At 38.1% G+C, this 18344-nt stretch overlaps 1 protein-coding gene across 1 annotated transcript in view; it reads left to right on the top strand.

Annotated features, from left to right (window-relative positions):
- The window catches only part of SPEF2 (sperm flagellar 2), a 103732-nt gene that overhangs the window by 27604 nt on the left and 57784 nt on the right, over positions 1–18344 (top strand). Inside the window, exons 8-12 of the mRNA XM_054032996.1 lie at positions 3958–4146; positions 5184–5371; positions 10837–11005; positions 17395–17614; positions 18152–18282. Coding sequence (XP_053888971.1) covers positions 3958–4146; positions 5184–5371; positions 10837–11005; positions 17395–17614; positions 18152–18282 — 897 coding nt within the window. The remainder of the gene's footprint in view (positions 1–3957; positions 4147–5183; positions 5372–10836; positions 11006–17394; positions 17615–18151; positions 18283–18344) is intronic.

The following is an 18344-nucleotide window of genomic DNA, read 5'->3' as shown; positions in this document are numbered from 1 at the left end:
TCCAAGAATTTGTTGGATAGTCTGTGCCCCGCTGTGTTATTTTCCCAACATATATTTGGATAGTTGAAGTCCCCCATCACCACCAAATCTTGGCCTTTGGATGATTTTGTTAGTCGTTTCTCCCCCCTTTCCTCTGATCTAGAGACTGAGAAAAAAGATAAGATAAGATGGAGACAAGATAATTCTTGTTGCCCAAGTATGGTCAAGACAACAGTGATAAACAGCCCTTCTTCAACTCTCCAATGGAGCGCACAGGTTACTTCCAGTGTTGCCAGGTTTATTATCTGAAAGGGGGAGGGGGAGCAGCAGAATTTATCTTCTGACCTTCTACCACTTCACCTAACTTCATGGGCTACAGGACTCTAACATACCTTGAAAAATCTTGCCCTTCACAAGTGCATCAGCTATTGATTAACTTGAGAAAACAGTCAACCAGAAGGTGTTATGATATCTCAAGTGGACTAGATTTGTGAAGTGGATAGCCAAGAAACATATAGATCTAACGTTGGCTCCAATATAATATATTTTTGATTATTTACTTCAATTAAAGCTTTCTTGTCTTTCCAAATCTTCTTTGAAAGTGCAGTTAGCAGCTATAGAGGCACACTAAGTGCTCATAGACAACAAATCTGTCTTCTGAGTTAAGAAACTTATGAAGGGACTTGTCAATGAAAAACTCTGTTCCTTCAAGGACCTCAGTTCAGGCTTAAAGCAGCTCATGAAGTCTGCATTTGAGCATATGGCAGATTGTTCACTATTCCACCTATCTAATAAAATTATGTTTATGATAGCCATGACATCAGTTAGGCAAATGAGTAATCTACATGCCCTCATGGTCAATTCACCATTCACTATCTTTCACAACAATAAGGTGATACTTCATTCAAATGCTACATTCCTTGCCAAGGTGGTATCTGACTTTGACGTTAATCAAATGATGAATCTGCAAGTTTTCTTTCCTAGACTTCACACTCACATAGGGGAGTCAGAACTACATACTTTAAATACTAAGAGAGCTCTAGCTTACTGTTTAAATAGGACCAAAGAATTTCACATGTCTCCCAATCTCTTTATGTTATATACAGACAACCACAAAGTCATGCTGTCTCTTCACAATGTATAGAGAGAAGTTACAAGCTAACATCTATTCCTCCCCTTGTTGGGGTTAAGTCACACTCTACCAGAGCAATGGCTCCCTCCACAGAATGCTTTAGACATTCCTGAGATCTGTGAGATTGCTATTTAGAGCTCAAAATGTATAAACCTCTACTCCTTAGACTTAGTGTCTAGAGCGGACGCTCAGTTTGGTAGGGCAATATTTCAACCCCTGTTCAGTTAGGACTCCAAGTCCCACCTTCTTTGATGGGGTACAGTTTGGCAAACTATCTCAGAAGTGTAAATATGCAGTGGCCACTTTGAAGAAGAAATGAATATAACTTACCTGTAAACAGAATTCTTTGCGATGACTCTGCATATTCACACTTCCTGCCCATTTTCTCCTCTTCCTCAGAAGCCTAATGGAATATTGAGTCTGAGAAAGTGGTGGAAGGAACTGAGGTGGCAGTGGGTACCTCCCTTTTATAGCCTCACCCTCAAAATTTTCAGGAATGCAGAGGGGAGAAGTAGGAGAGGCACATGAGTGTTCCTATGGACACTACTATGAGAAGGTTCCACCACCTGAGCTGTACCTGCCAGTGTATCCCACTAATGGGAATATGCAAAGTCCATGTCAAACAACTCTGGTTACAGGCAAGTAACCTTCATTTTCAAGACTATTGAATTCTCTATTTTAAATTTGCATGCATAAATGACATTTCTGTGTGAAAATGGATGTGTGCATGCACAATCAGATCTGCTCCTGCAGTGAGCTTCATGTGGGCAGAACGCTGTGCCCATGTGGAGCTCATTGCAGGATTGAGACCTCAGAGGCTGGCTTAATAGCCAGTTGAAAACTTTTGCCCCTGGGGGTGATAGTGCTGTATATCTTCTTAGACATTTCAAGTCAGTAGCATTTCACTAGAATGCACTAGCCTGCCTGCCCATCTGATATAGTATTCAAGAAGTTAAAAGAATTAAAAAACAAATACAGTGGTTTGAATTAGCAATATTGTATTTGCTTTTTCCTCTACAACAGTATATCATAGTTTGCAGTAATACAAAGGACATCTTTCTCATAATTTTCTATAGTACTTCTAGAACTGCCGTTAACCCTAGTGGATATGTGTTAGTAGGTTATTGTTACATGGCTGGTTGCACTGTGAAGCACACTATAGCATATTAGAGTTGGTTATTGCTTTTGGAGTATGTCTGTTTGTTAACAGTAATTTAAAAAACAAAAACAAAATTTGAGGTGGGTTTATGTAGTGTGTTGTTCCATTGCAGCTCCAACACAAACAACTGATGAAAGGGAAACTAGGCTCATGAAGGATAAAAGTGTCAGTGTAGACCTGCCAGTTTTCCCCTTGAGCCTCTTTGTCCACTTCTCTCCTCTTTTCTGAAGAAACTGAATTGGGACTCTTAGACAAGCTCTAATTACAAATCTCTAAACTAAACTTTAAAGCTGTACCATTGCTTCTGGAGCAGGTGTCTGGGCTGCGGAGGGAATCAGTGATTTCCCTTTCAAGCCCTTCTGTGGGACAGTGGGATTTCAAAGAGAAACTGCAACTTTCACTCAAAGCGCAGTGCCTGGGCTGCAGAAGCAGCTGAAAAGTTTTGAAGTTTAATTCAGAGATCTGAATTCATAAGAACAGAGGAGTTGCAGAAGGAAGCTGAAAACGTAAGCACGTCAATGAGGAGATATGACAAACTGTGGTTGCCACTGCATTTAACAAGGACAAACTCCTAAACCCTCCTAAACTCCTAAGTTAATTAGGATAATAAAGAGAAACAGAAAACCAGTCCTTCTTTTCCTTTATGATTTCTTTCTTAACATTTATAATAGGCAGTTGCCTGACACTTCCTATTATAACTTTACCATTTTTAACTGTTTGGGCTGAAATTTTACAGGCTGGGCATCTACATCAGGCCGACTTATTTTGCAACATTTTAGCATTTAGGGGAGGGAAAGGCAGGAGTTGTGTGCCTCTGTGTCAGGGATCTGCTTTTTGCCGGCACTGTGATAATCCACCCAAATTTGTCATTATAAGACTTTGAAAAATTGCAGTCCACACATACTCACTAGAGACTTGCTAGATCTTCTCGAAAGATTCCATCTGTACTGGAGAGACAAGGTGGGTAAGGTGATTTTTTTTTTTTTTTTTTTTATTGGACCAACTTCTGGCTACTACAGCTCTCCATCCATCTGTACTAGGCATGCTTCAGCATTAAGTTCCAGGCTGATGCAGTCTATCTTGGGGCCAGGGCCAGGCACTAGAATGGAGAGTCACCTGTACTCAATGCCCCCGCTCTACTGTGAGGGAGGAAGCTGCCTGAATAAAAAGCAGAGGGGATGTGCATGTGGGGGGGGAGTAGACTAGGACAAGGAACCTTCGGAGAGTGAGAACTGGGGCTGGATATGAGTTGTAGGAAAAGGGGTCAGGGAAAGAGAAGGAAACTGGGACTAGCTGTTGGGGAGTGAGCATCATTACAACTAGAAAAAGAATTATTTGAAGCACAGAAAAGTCACATCAAAATTGTCTGAATGTAGGATTTTTTTCAGTCTGTGTTAAAATTAATTTTAGCTGCCTAAATTTTAAGAAAATGTATTTCTGTTGAGTATCTCAATTATAAGATTTTTAAGTGGTTATGTATTACTTGATAAGACCATAATTATTATATTACTGATAGCATCATAAATAGAAATGTAAGTTTTAGGCTATGTATGTTAAACAGGCATAGATGAAGACAGTCATGCTATTTTGAATAAATATTTTATATCAGGAGTATAGAATTTTCTGACATAATCCATTAAATAGTTAATCACTATTTAGCATAGCTTACAATATTTTATTTTTTTAGGAGGCTTACCGGGAAGAGCAACTTATTAATAGATTAATGAGACAGTCCCAGCAGGAGCGGAGGATTGCTGTACAACTCATGCATGTTCGGCATGAAAAAGAAGTGCTATGGCAGAACAGAATTTTCAGAGAAAAACAGTATGAGGAAAGACGACTGAAAGAGTTCCAAGAAGCTCTTGACAGAGAGGCGGTAAAAGATTAATTATTCAATATATTGTGCGGAGCTTTGTCTACCTCCCATACATGAGCTCAGATTTTTAAAGGTATTCAGGCATTGCCCTGCCAGTGTTGCAAGGCCTAAGTGACTTAGGAGCCTGTCTCATTTTCAAAAGTGACTTAAGCACTTGGGAGCCTAAGTCCAAATGAGATGTTATGCCAAATGTTATGGATACAGCAGGGCATGACACTCACACATTCATCCTTTCCAGCCCCGACCCCTCACTCTATCTCCCCCCAGTCCCTCCAAAATAAACTTAATTTTCATTAGGAATCTCATGCATCCAGGAGTCTGTAGGTATTGATCAGGGATATGCCAGAATTACACCTCCTGGCCACCAGGGCCCACTGTGCTATTGGGAGTGCTGATAGTCAGGCTGCTCTTCCTCCTTTCTGATTTTATGTGCAAAAATTTTGGAGGGTAGGGGTTCTAAAGCTCAAATAGCATCAGTATCTTTGTATTAATTCTTTGCAGATTAGGCCCTTGCTGTTTAAACTGTGTGCCATATTTTCTAAAACGTATTTAATGGCTGAAATCCTGGCCCAATTGACATCGAGAGGTGTTTTGGTATTGACTGTACTGGGACTGGGATTTCGTCCAGTGTCTGCATGACTGTTCTTCATGAATAGCAAATATACTCTCTCCATGTTTAAGGTTAAAATGGCTTTTTTTCAGAAATCACTGAAAAAAATATTTTACTCGTTATGGGGAAAGTAACATTTTGCTTCTTTACTTCAGTATATTAGTGACTATTTTGCAAAAAGCAGGGACTTACAGAGTCTTCAGAGGTTGTATTCAGATTTCTGCAGGTCTTAATTTTTTATTACCTGCTATATATCATTTGATTAATGAATCTGATAAAAATGTTTTCAATTCTCGACTCAAATTCAGCAAGTTCATTTTCTTTTTAAAGATTACTCTAAGCATTTTTAAACTTTTTTTATTGCTATGCCAGTTCAAGTTAATTAACAATCTAATTAAAAAGTTTGTTTTTGAAAAAACATCCTTAGGCTCTTGCAAACCAAGAAAAAATTTATTCTGAGGAACGTATTTGCAAAGAAAGAGACCTACATGAGAAAATTGCCGCTGAAAGAGCGGAGGCTCGATATAAAAAGCATTATTCCATGTGTTGGGAAGTGATTGACCAAATTATTGATCTATCAACCAAAACAGGAGAATATCGAATGTTGACAAACAAGTAAGTAAATGTCAGAAGTCAGAGAAAAGAAATGTATAAGAAACAGAATACAGGGAAAGGAAAATTAGTGAGATACATTATTTCATGAAATATATTCCTTTGTGAATGCCCTGCTTTACAGTTGTGGTTAATACTGAAAACAAGCATATAATTTAAAAGGTTATTATCGAATCATGAGTTCTGTTTCTCGTATTTAATGTACCGGAGCTAATGTTACTGTGGAAAAATTAAACCCAACTCCATAGTACTAATTACTTTCAACTGGAACTATTTTTCAATATTTTCACATGAAGTAATAATAATAATAATTAAATATTATATTTGTAGTATAATCTTTTGTTCTAAAGGATCACAATGTAATTTATATAGCTAATAGGGCTGTTAATTAATCACAGTTAACTCAAGTGATTAACTTGATTAAAAAAATTAATCCTGATTAATCACTGTTTTAATCGTACTGTTAATAATAGAATACCAATTGAAATTTATTCTAAATATTTTGGATGTTTTTCTATATTTTCAAATATTGATTTTAATTATAAAAAATGTACAAAGTGTACAGTGCTCACTTTATATTATTTTTATTACAAATATTTGCACTGTAAAATATAAACAGAAGAAATAGTATTTTTCTATTAATCTCAGACATGTGCTGTAGTGCAATCTTCTTATTGTGAAAGTGCCACTTACAAATGTAGACTTTTATTTTTTTTGGTGACATAACATTTGCAATGTTATCGAGCAAAACCCATCCTCAGCATGGAAGAATGTCCTCTGGAATGGTGGTCAAGCACGAAGGGGCATACAAATGTTTGGCATATCTGGCACATAAACACCTGCAACGCCTCTACAAAAGTGCCATGCTTACACCTGTTCTCATTTTCAGGTGACATTGTAAATAAGAAGTGGGCAGCAGTATCTCCCATAAATGTAAACAAACTTGTTTGTCTTAGCGATTGGCTGAACAAGAAGTAGGACTGAATGGACTTGTAGGCTCTAAAGTTTTACATTGTTTTGTTTTTGAGTGCAATTATGTAAAAAAAATTCTACATTTTTAAGTTGCACTTTCATGATAAAGAGAGTGAACTACAGCACTTGTATGAAGTGAATTGAAAAATACTATTTCTTTTTATCAGTGCAAGTATTTGTAATAAAAATAATATAAAATGAGCACTATACACTTTGTATTCTGTGTTGTAACTGAAATCAATATATTTGAAAATGTAGAAAATATCCAAAAATATTTAAATAAATGGTATTCTGTTATTGTTTAACAGTGCAATTAAAATTGCAATTAAACAGTGCAATTAAAATTAATCACAATCTTTTTTTTTTTTTTTTTTTTTTTTTTTAATAATTGGACAGCCCTAATAGAAGTAAGTTTGCAAAGCATTTTGAGATCCTTCAGGTTAAAAGGCTTTAGGTTCAATGTGTACTTTATAAATTACTTCCCTCACATCAGCAACAGAGCCACCTGTAGGGTGAAACAGCAACTATTTAAGAAGGCCAAGAAACCACAACTTAATGCTTTAAGACTGTAAGACATTTTCCTACCTGTTCTGGCATCAGATGTTGCCATGCCTTAGTTTCCCATCAGATTAGTGCTTCAATTTCCCCTTGCTTTCAGATAGCTGGATGCTTCAGTGAAGTGGCAGTTTGGCCCTCTGACCAAGTCAAATATTCCTCCCTTTCTAAGACGAATAAAATATTTATTTTAAAGTTTTATTTATTTAAGTAAATATTTATTTTAATATTTAAAGTTCAAAAGAAAAGATTTCTGCAAACAAACTGTCACCCATCCTTCACTAAGTCGTTCCCCTTAATAGCTAGGATTCCACACCAGTTCTTTGCTACTCCCTGGTCCACAATTCTTCAGCCTTCTCTACTGGCTTCACTGATGGACTTTTCCTGCCAGAGGCTAAACAGATCTTTTAGCCACACTCAGTGTAGTCCTCAGTAATCCTTCATCCTTACTGGGCTAAACAGCCCTTTCTCCAGGGTATAGTGTGGTCTTCCCCACTTAAAGGAGGCAAGTAAAGGAGTACTTCCCCTTATCCTCTCTGGAAGCTTTGGCCTGGGACTTCTAAACAAGAAAGAACTTGTTTTCTCACTGAGTCTCCTGCCTTCTCTGTTATTTTCTTGTCAGACTTTTTTCTTCCCCTGCTTTCTCCTTGGTCCAGAAACCTTTAGCACTCCTTAGTCCATGGCTCATACTCTTTTCAGTCATACTCTTACTCCTCACCAGTTCCTTCTCCTGCCTGCCATTAGGACTTCTCTTAGGCCCTCTCACTGGCTTCTGGCCACAGCCCCTCTCCTTCTCCTGCTTCAGGTCCCTGACCTCTGGGAACACCATTGGCAATCTTGGTCTACAACTCAGTTTGGTCCACCTTAGAGCATCTCTACAGCAAGCTGCTACACCCTCCAGCCTTCTCTAACTATTGCAAAAACAAACAATTGTATATAGTCATGTTCCATTCCACAGTAGGCTTTGCTGTAACCTGCAGTCACACAATCCCTCTGATGAGTACAACCCACAGAGTGCTGATCTTAAAAGGCTTTAACTGGACGTAGGCCTGCTTTGAAAGGGACAACACATTTTGTGACAGTCTGAAATAATACTGCATGCATCTGAAACTGCAAGGGGAATATAATGCACATTTGAATTGTTCACGACAGCAGGTTTAATGTCCTAAATCTTGCAAACGATACTAGGATGTGAGTAAGCAATTCAGAAAATGGAACCTTTTTGTGGCTTTCAGAGAACAATCTAAGGGTCATCCCATCTTGGCTCAAAGCCTGTGTAAGTGGATAAGATTATGCATTCAGTCATGTTAGGAACTAGTTGGGCAGGGCTCACTTAACTAAGGGGATAGCAGCTTCCACAACATGTATAAACAATGTGCCTTTATTTGAAATCTGTAAGGCTACTGAATAAGGCTACCTTCACAAACCACCATTTTGATGACATGGTATCAAGAGCAGATACTGGTTTTGGGAAGGCAGTGTTTCAGTCATTGTTTACCTAATAGGGGGTCCTCAACCCATCTCCCTGAAGAAATCACTGCTAGCTAGTCTTAATCCAGGATATGGTTAATAATGAGTTAACAAGCTACAACTTCAGGTGGTTGTTGATCTTTTTATACTGAAATTTTAAATTAAATATTCAGTTTTTAAGGGAAAGTAGGGGGAAAGCCCACAAACAACATGAACTGTCAAACTGCTGAAAGGTAGTATGTTTTAAAATATTTTTGATCCTTTCTTCATTATGTAAGTGTGAAAGTGCTATCCCCTTCTTTCGCCTCACCTTCTCATTTCCCTCTCTCGTCTCCTTTCGCTCCTTACAGGTCAGTACATCTCTTCTTGAGAGACATTGAAAAATAACTATACAGTGATTACACAGAGCCCTGCACTATGGCTTTTATCCAGTCAGAGTACATAGATTAACATACTGTATGATTAATAAGAAATAATCATAGTTATTGTGCATATCAGCACTCTAGAAACTATGAGAATTCAGAGACTTGAATAATTGGTAGGACCAGGAGAGGACTGAATGTTTGTTTTTGTAACTGTAGAGTATCCCTGTACTCAGGCTGAGGCCATTGCATTTCAGTGTAATTGGAATTAATAGTCTTACACTGTGAAAATATGAATAATGTATAAGTTTTATAAGATGTCCTTTTTATGACTTTCATATTTTTGTGTCTACATCGAGAAGCACAAAAGTCCTCTAAGAGGCACCACACAGAACTCACAAGTCAGGAGTAGGGGGAGGCTTAAGTGGCTTAAATCTTCGTGCTTTCCCAATCCTAGGTTGCTCCAATGGCTGGATGGCCCACAGCATAACTTAGACAGCTGTGGGGGCTTGTTTACATTACAGCAGCCTCCCTGGGCTGCCCTAAGGACCACAGCTCTGCTTGGAATCGCCACAGTGTTATATACTGTGGGTGGCCCCACCCCTGACATGCCCCCTGCATCAGAGCTTGTGAGATGATCCTCAGAAAGCAGTCTTGCAGCTGTCTCCACAGTGCCTGTCCCAGGGGAATACTCCCTGGTCAGATTTGGGGCTTTAAGGGCTCCCTTATGGTGTTCCAGCCTTTTTACACATCATAAAGGAGCCAGAGTGGTGGTGAGGATTTCACCCCAAGAATATAAATATCCATTGCCTTTAAAGAATAACTGTTATGTTAAAAGATTAAGAGCAAAAGATTATGAAAGAAAAATGTGCAAACATAAATTATGGCCCAATAAATGTTTAATATGAATTGTATTTCAGCATTGCAATATTTAACATCACGTTCACATTTTGTGGGTGATTTCCTTGTCAATGTGCAGCCATGACTCCAATGTAAATTAGTATAAAACATATGTGAACTGAGTGGTGAATACACTATATAGGTACATATACAGATCAAGATTGTATCAGCATCCTGACTGCCACGAGAGGTAAATTTTGTCAGTATTTCCATGCATTTCCTTGTGCAAGATGCAAACAGTATTATTTTCAGTGTTCAAAGGAATTATGTGCAAAGTATATTTATAGCATAACACTCAGTTATCTCAGATCTGTAGTTAAAAAGAAGAAAATTCAAATAGATGAAGTTGTGTTCCAAAATGATAATGCTGTCTGCTAGCAATTTTATAGTTGTGCCCTTTTATGGTCATATAATTAAATCGCAGCTTTTTTTTTTTCTTTAATACAAAGTGCAAGATAATTATAAGGTAGTCATATGTATTTTGACAATAATATAACTCAGTTCAATTTGAGCACACCTATTGAATACAGGCTAATTGTGCTACTGGTGTTGCTCAGCTTGTTGATTTGAGCAACCATGGAATTACTACATATGATGTGTTCAGGTTCTTTGTTTTATCTCTAATACATTTATATCTACTTTAATTTGTTATTTTCTAGAAATACCTTTCTTTTCTAATGGAAACATAATCAGGTTGAATTACTTATATTATCATAAACTAATATTAGCATGTAGAGTAGGCATTTCTGGACAGAACTTGCCACCCTCTGTTGTTGGTGTTCTGACTGCAGAAAACTGCAGAAGGGATGGATTGGATGTGGAGTCCACATCTCTTGTGTAGCCTAGAGTACATCTCCACAGATCCTCCAATGAGTCCTTCCTTAGTGAGAATATAAGTTTTGGAGTAGGAGAGGGGCAGAGACAATAGATTTGCTACTACACAGTTTCACCAACCAAATACTGCACACCAGCACGTATGTGGAGATACAGCGGCCCTTGTGTCTATGACAGCAGCTGCAGATGAGGTTGGGTACTACTATACGGTCTTTAGGGTGGGTTCTGTCTTCATCCCAAATCCCACAGATGTTCTAGTGTAGAACCTGTTTACTTCTGCTGCATGTTTGGGGCAGAATTTGGTCCATAATTCTCAAAACAGCTGACTTGTTAGTTTGGTTTGACAACTAATTTGGTTTGTTTTTGTTTCTGCAGCCTAATTCCAATTAAACTGATGCGTGATTGGAAAGAACTTTTTTTTAACGGAAAACCAATATATGAACAAGCGTCGATTGAACCTTTGCCAACTGAGCCAACCCCAGAACAACTTGTAGAGTTGGATAAAATGAATTTGCTAGATGAGAAAGATTATGATGAATATAAGGTACCCCTAACTGACATGGCATAATGAAAGAAAATGCACCTTGTTTACTCGTGATTGTTGACAATTTGTTGTGATGTTCCAATACATTTGGGTTTGGGGGTTTTTTGGACAGTTTATGATGATAGAATTAGATATAAATTTTCATGTAGTTACAGATGTTTTCACATTAACTCCTTATTGGTCTGGGAGTAAATAATAATTTCTGTTGCTAGCATTTGAAAGCCTGTGCAACTCTGAAAATATTAATCCTTGTTTGGCCTTGAGTGCAGTAACACATTTCATACTGCATATGAACAACTGATGTTACTATCAAGAATACATAACTACAACATGTGAAATCTCAGTGCAGTTATTTTTAAGTAGAAATTAAAGTGTAGTTAATTGCACCACATTAGAAAATGTAACACAAAGTAGTCAGCAAAAAAACCCCCAAGACTAAATAAAAACAGTGCTGTTACAAGATCTGGTAGTCCTGTAAATACTATTTGCAACAAGTTGTGAATTAAACCTTTGTTGTGGAATTTTATCTTTGGTGATCCATTTATTTTAATAGGACAATATTTTAAAAAAGAAGTTTTAAAAGATGGCTGATATTGTTATGACTATGCTGTAATAATCTAAGTGACAATTTTTCAGATCCTATAATCTGTTTCCTGCAGTTTTAGAACACAATGTAATTTAACAATTGAAAATTGAAGTAAGAATGTTGAACTGCTTTGGCCAAAGTACGCTACATAGTCATTTCCTCCCCAATTCAGTATTATTTATTCTCTTGTTTGAAAAAGAAGCTTTTATGCTTTGAATCTTTTCTGGCAGTCTGTTTAGTATAATATAGCACAATCATTGTAAATAACTTGTATTTCTGTCTTTGTTGTTTGAGAAATGATTACCACACGATATGTGCTTTTTACCCACATCCTGAACCAATTGGTACATATTCTTTTGCAGTAAGTAGTCAACTTTTGTTAGGGGTTGGTGTGGTGTATGTCTGACAGCTCAGTTTATTTTGTTTTCAATCTTTGAATATGTTCTCTGCCAACTGAAAGTTATTTACAAGATACCTGTTCATACAGCATTAACACGTATGATAAATTTTAAAACCTTCCTTAGAAGTGCAAAGACAAATATACTCTGTGGAGGGAGGAAGCTAGATGGTTGAGATTTAGTAAAGGCATAATAAGTCTTTGGGCCAGAGTCTCGTTTACATTAAGGCCTCTGTACACCACTCTGGGAGAATGCAGGATGTTAAAACTGATGTAAATTAAATGTATGTACCCTTTAAGGGCTCCTTACCTTGCAAGTGGGATAAAGGGACCTTAGTGTAAAGGAAAATCAGGTCCTTTCACCTCTAGGTTTCCAGTCCTACTCCCCTCTTCCATTCCTTGTCAACAAACATTTGGTGTTCTCAATTCAGTTTCTTATTAACTTGCAATTAACTGGCAATAAGTAAATGGCAAATTAATGACCATAGCTTTAATATCTGTTTAAAGTGCCAGGCAAATTTATGGAATGTTATATAAGTTTTGAATAATAAATGTTAATTTTAAAAAATATCTAAAGTAGTTTTATAACTCTTAACAGGCCAGTCAAGACAGCAGTCATGTACTGAATTAGGACAGACAGCAGTAGAACTTTGTTTTAAATACCTATTGAGCTTATGCAGAAAAAAGTCAATAATTAGGATAGTAATTTTTTAACTGTTTGCATTATTTTCAAGTGATGCAATGTACAATAACTCATTGGTTCAAAAAGAGCATAGTCACTATTCACTAGGATCTTTTAGCAAGTCAAATTGGTTACAAACATTTGAACAGAGAGCAAACAGAAATAAAATCAGTGTTGATGAAAGAAGAGCATGATCTATACAGGACAGCACAAGATTGAGAACCCGATTCACTGATTCTCTAATTACAACCTGTCTGCTGTCTAAACACTGACTCTCTGGTCATGGCAAGTCACTTAACCCAAAATTTTCAAATGGGGCCCTTAATTTTCAACGTGGCCCAACTTCAGACACTTAGCATCAAAGCAGAAGTGGGTATTGAGGGAAGGATATGAAAGAGGTATATCTCACCGCCCTTTTTATCTTTCCCCTATCATCTTTGTGCTTTCATCTTCACTACCCCCTATGCTTGCACCAAACATCAATTCTCTTTTCATTCAAATCCTTCCTTAAAATCCCTCATTCAAATACTACTTTTGCAGAGCCTATCAATGTTAATCCACCTCAGTTAGTGCTACCAGAAGTATATAACATACCACAACCTATATTTGAAGGGGAAAAAATTCACAGTCATGAATTTTCACCATCATCTGATATTCCAGTTTCTTATGCATCTGAACCATTCTGTTTGTCTACGTTAGGGGAAAATACTAAAGACCTTACTCATTTTTTAATGAGGTTTTAGGCAAAGCCCAATTAAAATTAACATCAGTTTGCTTGAGTTAAGGACCTCAAAATTATAAGCTTTTTGATACAGGAACTATAGTTCTATGTACTGTACAGTGCTGAACACACTAATGGTGCTTATTAAAAGTAAGAAAAATGCTCATCTGCTAAAATTATATACACGGGAAAATTGAATAGTAATGCACACAATTCAAATGAGCTTTGGAGTAACAATGGATAGACAAAACAATATGAACAAATATTGCATAGTTAGAGAATATAGAGAAGTTGTCAGTCAGCAATTCATCAGCAAGGCCCTTTATAATATCTTGTTCAGTTCAGATTAACAAACATTTTTCTAGAACTGCAGTGACTGCATCAAATACAAATAAGTATATTAACAGCATATGTGGATTATATCCCAAACTCTTGTGCTATGGTAGCAACTTTTGATGTCAGAGATTGAGACAGTGAGGTTAAGAGAGTAAAAGTGAAGACAAGAACATAGGCAGGTATGTATTGCCTTACAAAATATTGTGACTCCAATATAAGAAGTATATCTGATAAAACAGCAAAGTACGGCAAAGCACAGTGCATTCTACTATGGACTGCCCTTGAAGAATATGTGTAAGCTGTAGCAGTTGTAGATTGCAGCTGCTCGCTTGTTAAATAGAATCAGTCACAAGGAACACAGTACACTAATTCTCCTAGATCAATGTTGATAAATGCAAAGTAATGCACATTGGAAAACATAATCCCAACTAGACATCTAAAATGATGGGGTCTAAATTAGCTGTTACCAGTCAAAAAAGAGATCTCGGATACTTCTCTGAAAACATATGCTCAATGTGCCGCTGCCGTCTAAAAAAGCTAACAGAATGTTTGGAATCATTAGGAAAGGGATAGATAATAAGACAGAAAATATCATATCCATCGTAGGCCCACATCTTGAATACTGTGTGCCCATGTACTCACCCCATCTCAAAAAAGATATATCGGAATTGGAAAAAGTACAGAAAAGGGCCAAAAAATGATTAGGGGCGTGGAATAGCTTCCATATGAGGAGAGATTAATGAGACTGGAACTTTTATCTTGGAAAAGTGACGACTAAGCGGAGTTATGATAGAAGTCTATAATATCATGCCTGGTGTGCAGAAACGAAATAAGGAAGTGCTGTTTACTCCTCATTACACAAGAACTAGGGGTCAGCAAATGAAATTAATAGGCAGCAGTTAAAACAAACAAAAGGAAGTATTTCTTCACACAACACACAGTCAAACAGTGGAACAATTTGCCAGAGGATGTTGTGAAGGCCAAGACCTATAACGGGGTTTAAAAAAGAACTAGATAAATTCATGGATGATAGATCTATAAATGGCTATTAGCCAGCATGGGCAGGGATGGTGGCCCTAGCCTCTGTTTGCCAGAAGCTGGAAATGTGCAATGGGATGGATTGCTGATTACCTGTTCTGTTCATTCCCTCTGGGGCACCTAGCATTGGCCACTATTGGAAGACAGGATACTGGGTCTGATCCAGTATGGCCATTCTTATGTCCTTAAAAATTTAGATCTACATGGAATTTCAGTTAACTTCCAGGTGCAATTCAAGGTACTGACTTTGATCTGTATATCCCTATAAGACTTGGGTCCTGGCTGTCTGAAAGACGGTGGGCGTGTCTGCACTACAGACTTAAGTCGACCTATTTTAGGTTGACTTAAAGCCAGCGCGGTGGCTGATGTCCACATTATCCTCCTTCTGTCGGTGGTGTGTGTCCTCACTAGGAGTACTTCCACTGACTTGAGGGGCAGTGTTGGTGGCTGAGAGCCAGGACTCTGTTTCACACAGCTCCCTGCCAGGAACCCAACTGCACCCCCAGCTCTCAAATCCCCACTCACAGCTGGGCGTGAGGCAGCCACCTGGGCTTCTTGGGTCCCTGAGCGGGGAGCCTCTGGGCAGCAACCCAGCAGGGAGCGGGGTGGGTGCAGCCCAGCTGGGAGCGGAGAGCTGGGGGCTGGGCTCTCCCTGCCTTGCTTTCTTGACAAGACAGCCAACAGCCGATGTAAGTAACGCAATATCTAGGCAGACACTGTCTCCCCCTACCTATACTGACAGCCCTATGCCTCTCGTGGAGGTGGAGTTATTATGTTGGTGTAGTAGGACACTTGCATCGGTGGGTGTAGTGTGTACTCTGACATAATTAGGTCGATGTAAGCTGCCTTACGTTGACCTAACTGTGTAATGTAGACCAGGCTGCCTTTCCCCTGTGAGGCATCATGACCATTTAGGTCAGCAGAGACACACAAGCTAATAGTCCTTAGATTTAAAGGCCAGAAAATTGGTGACTGAGTGATCTTAATGGAGAGTCCATGCAGTATGGAATTCACTTTTCCCCCTTGTCTGATGGGGTGTGTCTACACTGCAGCTGGGAGCATGCTTCCCAGCCCGGTAGACAGACATGTGCTAGCTCTGCTCAATCTAGTGTGCTAAAAAATAGCTGTATGGATGTTTTGGTGGCATAGGCTAGCCACGTGAACTCGGACCCAGGCAGTCAGGCAGGCTGGTACTTGGGTGGCTAGCCTGTGCTGCCACCCGTGCTACAATGTCCATGCTGCTATTTTTAGCACATGAGCTCAAGAGGAGCTAACATGTCTGTCTACTTGGGCTGAGAGGCATTCTCCTAGCTGCACTGTCGATATTCCCTTAGAGCTCAAGTAAGTTGATCCTGTCTCCTCTCATACATTTTTACCTGCCCTGAGATATGTTAGAGGGCACATTTTATAGCTCAAAATAAGTTTTGCTGTTTAAAAAATAGGCAACATTTTAATTTACACTAATAATATAGTTATATGTAATCACATGTAGTTACAGTTTCCATGGGATGCTCCATGTGAAAATAAGTAAGCACAAATCAAGTTTATATTTGAAGAGTGTGAAACATCTATTTGTTAACAGACGTACAAAAAATAACTTTATATTTTACCTGTAGTGTGATTGAATACATACTGTGTCTTTCAGTAGTGCTCAGAGGGAGAACTGGATTACATAAAAGATTGGTAATTAAGTGTTTAACTTTTAGATTACAAACGTGAATCTAGCCCAGGTTGTTGGAAGCCAAAACTTGTCCGCTTGAAGCTGTTTAATGGCCTGTCTTCTCAATAAGTCTTTTTAGAGAGTTAGAATTATCCAACCCTAATAAAATGTTCTGCTTTTCTTTTGTTAGTATCAACTACATCTGGGTCAACACTAGGAGTGCTTTGCTGGTATAGCTATACTAATATACTGTAACAACAAAGTGCTCCTAGTTTGGACACAGCTCATACCAGCAAAACTATGCTTTTGCCAGTATTGATTATTCCAGCCCTCTCTCCTCTCACAAGTCGCAGGAATGCAGTTTTGCCCGTGTAACTGCATCTATGCTAGGCACTTCTGCCAGCACAGCTGTTGATCAGATATTATACCTCATCACTCCCTTGATTGATGTAGCTGTGCCAGCAAAAGTTTGAAGTATAGACCTGGCCCACATTTCTCATGGTTATTATCCTCCCTTAAAATATTATGTAATTTAGTTTTTTAACTAAATGCCTATGAAATAAATCAAATAATTTACAATGTGTTACTGAACGTTTTAGCTAGATGTTGGTTTTTGGTAACAGGGAAGCAGTGTTGTCTAATGTTTAAAGTAGGGGGCTGAAGTCAGGACTCCTGAGTTCTGCTCCTAACTCTGCCATTGACTTGTTTATTGCATTAGTCAAATTATTTAATTTCTCTGTAAAACAGATAAAAATGAGTTTACTGGTCTGTAAAATGCGTAAAATAATACATGCCTATCTCAAATAGGTTTTAATGAGTTTTAATTAATAATGTTTGTAAAGCCCCGTGATATCTTTGGATGAAATACAGCATTCTAGCAGTGCAAAATATTTATTTGTGTCTTTATCTTTTAAAAGATGAAATACAAGGCATAGTCACAAATTATTCTCTGATTTGTTTTTGATACAGAGTATGGTAGGGGAGTGGTGCCCACCTGAAGAGCACAGTGGAAGCAAACCTCCACCTAATAATAATATATTGGGTCATGTGGTTCATAGATTGATGGACATTGTCTACCCTCCAATGCCTGAACCCCCACCACCTGTATTTCCTCCGTTTCCTATCCAGGGATGTGTTTTAGGAAAGCTTTTTAGTGGAAAAAGCACCTGTGTAAAGTTCTTGGAAGAAGGTAGAAGGTTTTTTTTCTGTAGACTTTTTTATTTTGTGTTTGTTTGTTTATACTTTTTTAAGCCCCAGTCCTACAATGAGCTCTTTGTGGTTAGATCCCTGCACCTGTGCAGAGCTCGTTGCAAGATAGGTGCCTCAGATGCATCAGAACTTGCAAGGTCTGGCTCCATGTAATTTATTCTCCACCTTTCAAAGTAAAATGAAAAGTTCCTGAATGTAAAAGTGTATTGTTAATTCATTGTACCTCATAACTTTACTGCTTCAGAATTTAAGTAAAGAACTGTGATAAATGTTTTCACAGAACTTCTCTGTAGATGGTTATAAAATGGCCAACAGACTAATTGCAGTTACCAATGTACATTGTACAGGCTGCAGTGTAGTGTCGGTGGGAACAAACTCCAATAAAAACCCAAACCAAAAGAAGTGTGCATTGCATTTAATAAAGCTGCCTTGTCAGAATTAATTTAATTGCATTTAATAATCTCTTTACATTCTTTCCAAAATGGAAACCTATCACAATAACGTTTCTGTCTATTAGCTTGCAACATTCAGGTATTGTCTATTGATACTCTGGTCCAGGACAGCATCAAAGCTTTCCATGAGAGTGAAATTAAAAGTGAAAGCAGCTTGATTCCACGAGAAGCAGAGGGTTCTGGGAAACAAAATGAAGTAAGTGCAAGTTTCATTTCAGATTTAACTGTTATAAGGAACAGCGGAGCAAGTTAGGGGAA

This window comes from Malaclemys terrapin, chromosome 6 (genome assembly GCF_027887155.1).
Source record: "Malaclemys terrapin pileata isolate rMalTer1 chromosome 6, rMalTer1.hap1, whole genome shotgun sequence".
NCBI classification, from domain to species: Eukaryota; Metazoa; Chordata; order Testudines; family Emydidae; genus Malaclemys; species Malaclemys terrapin.
This window is presented reverse-complemented; position numbering and strand designations above follow the sequence as displayed.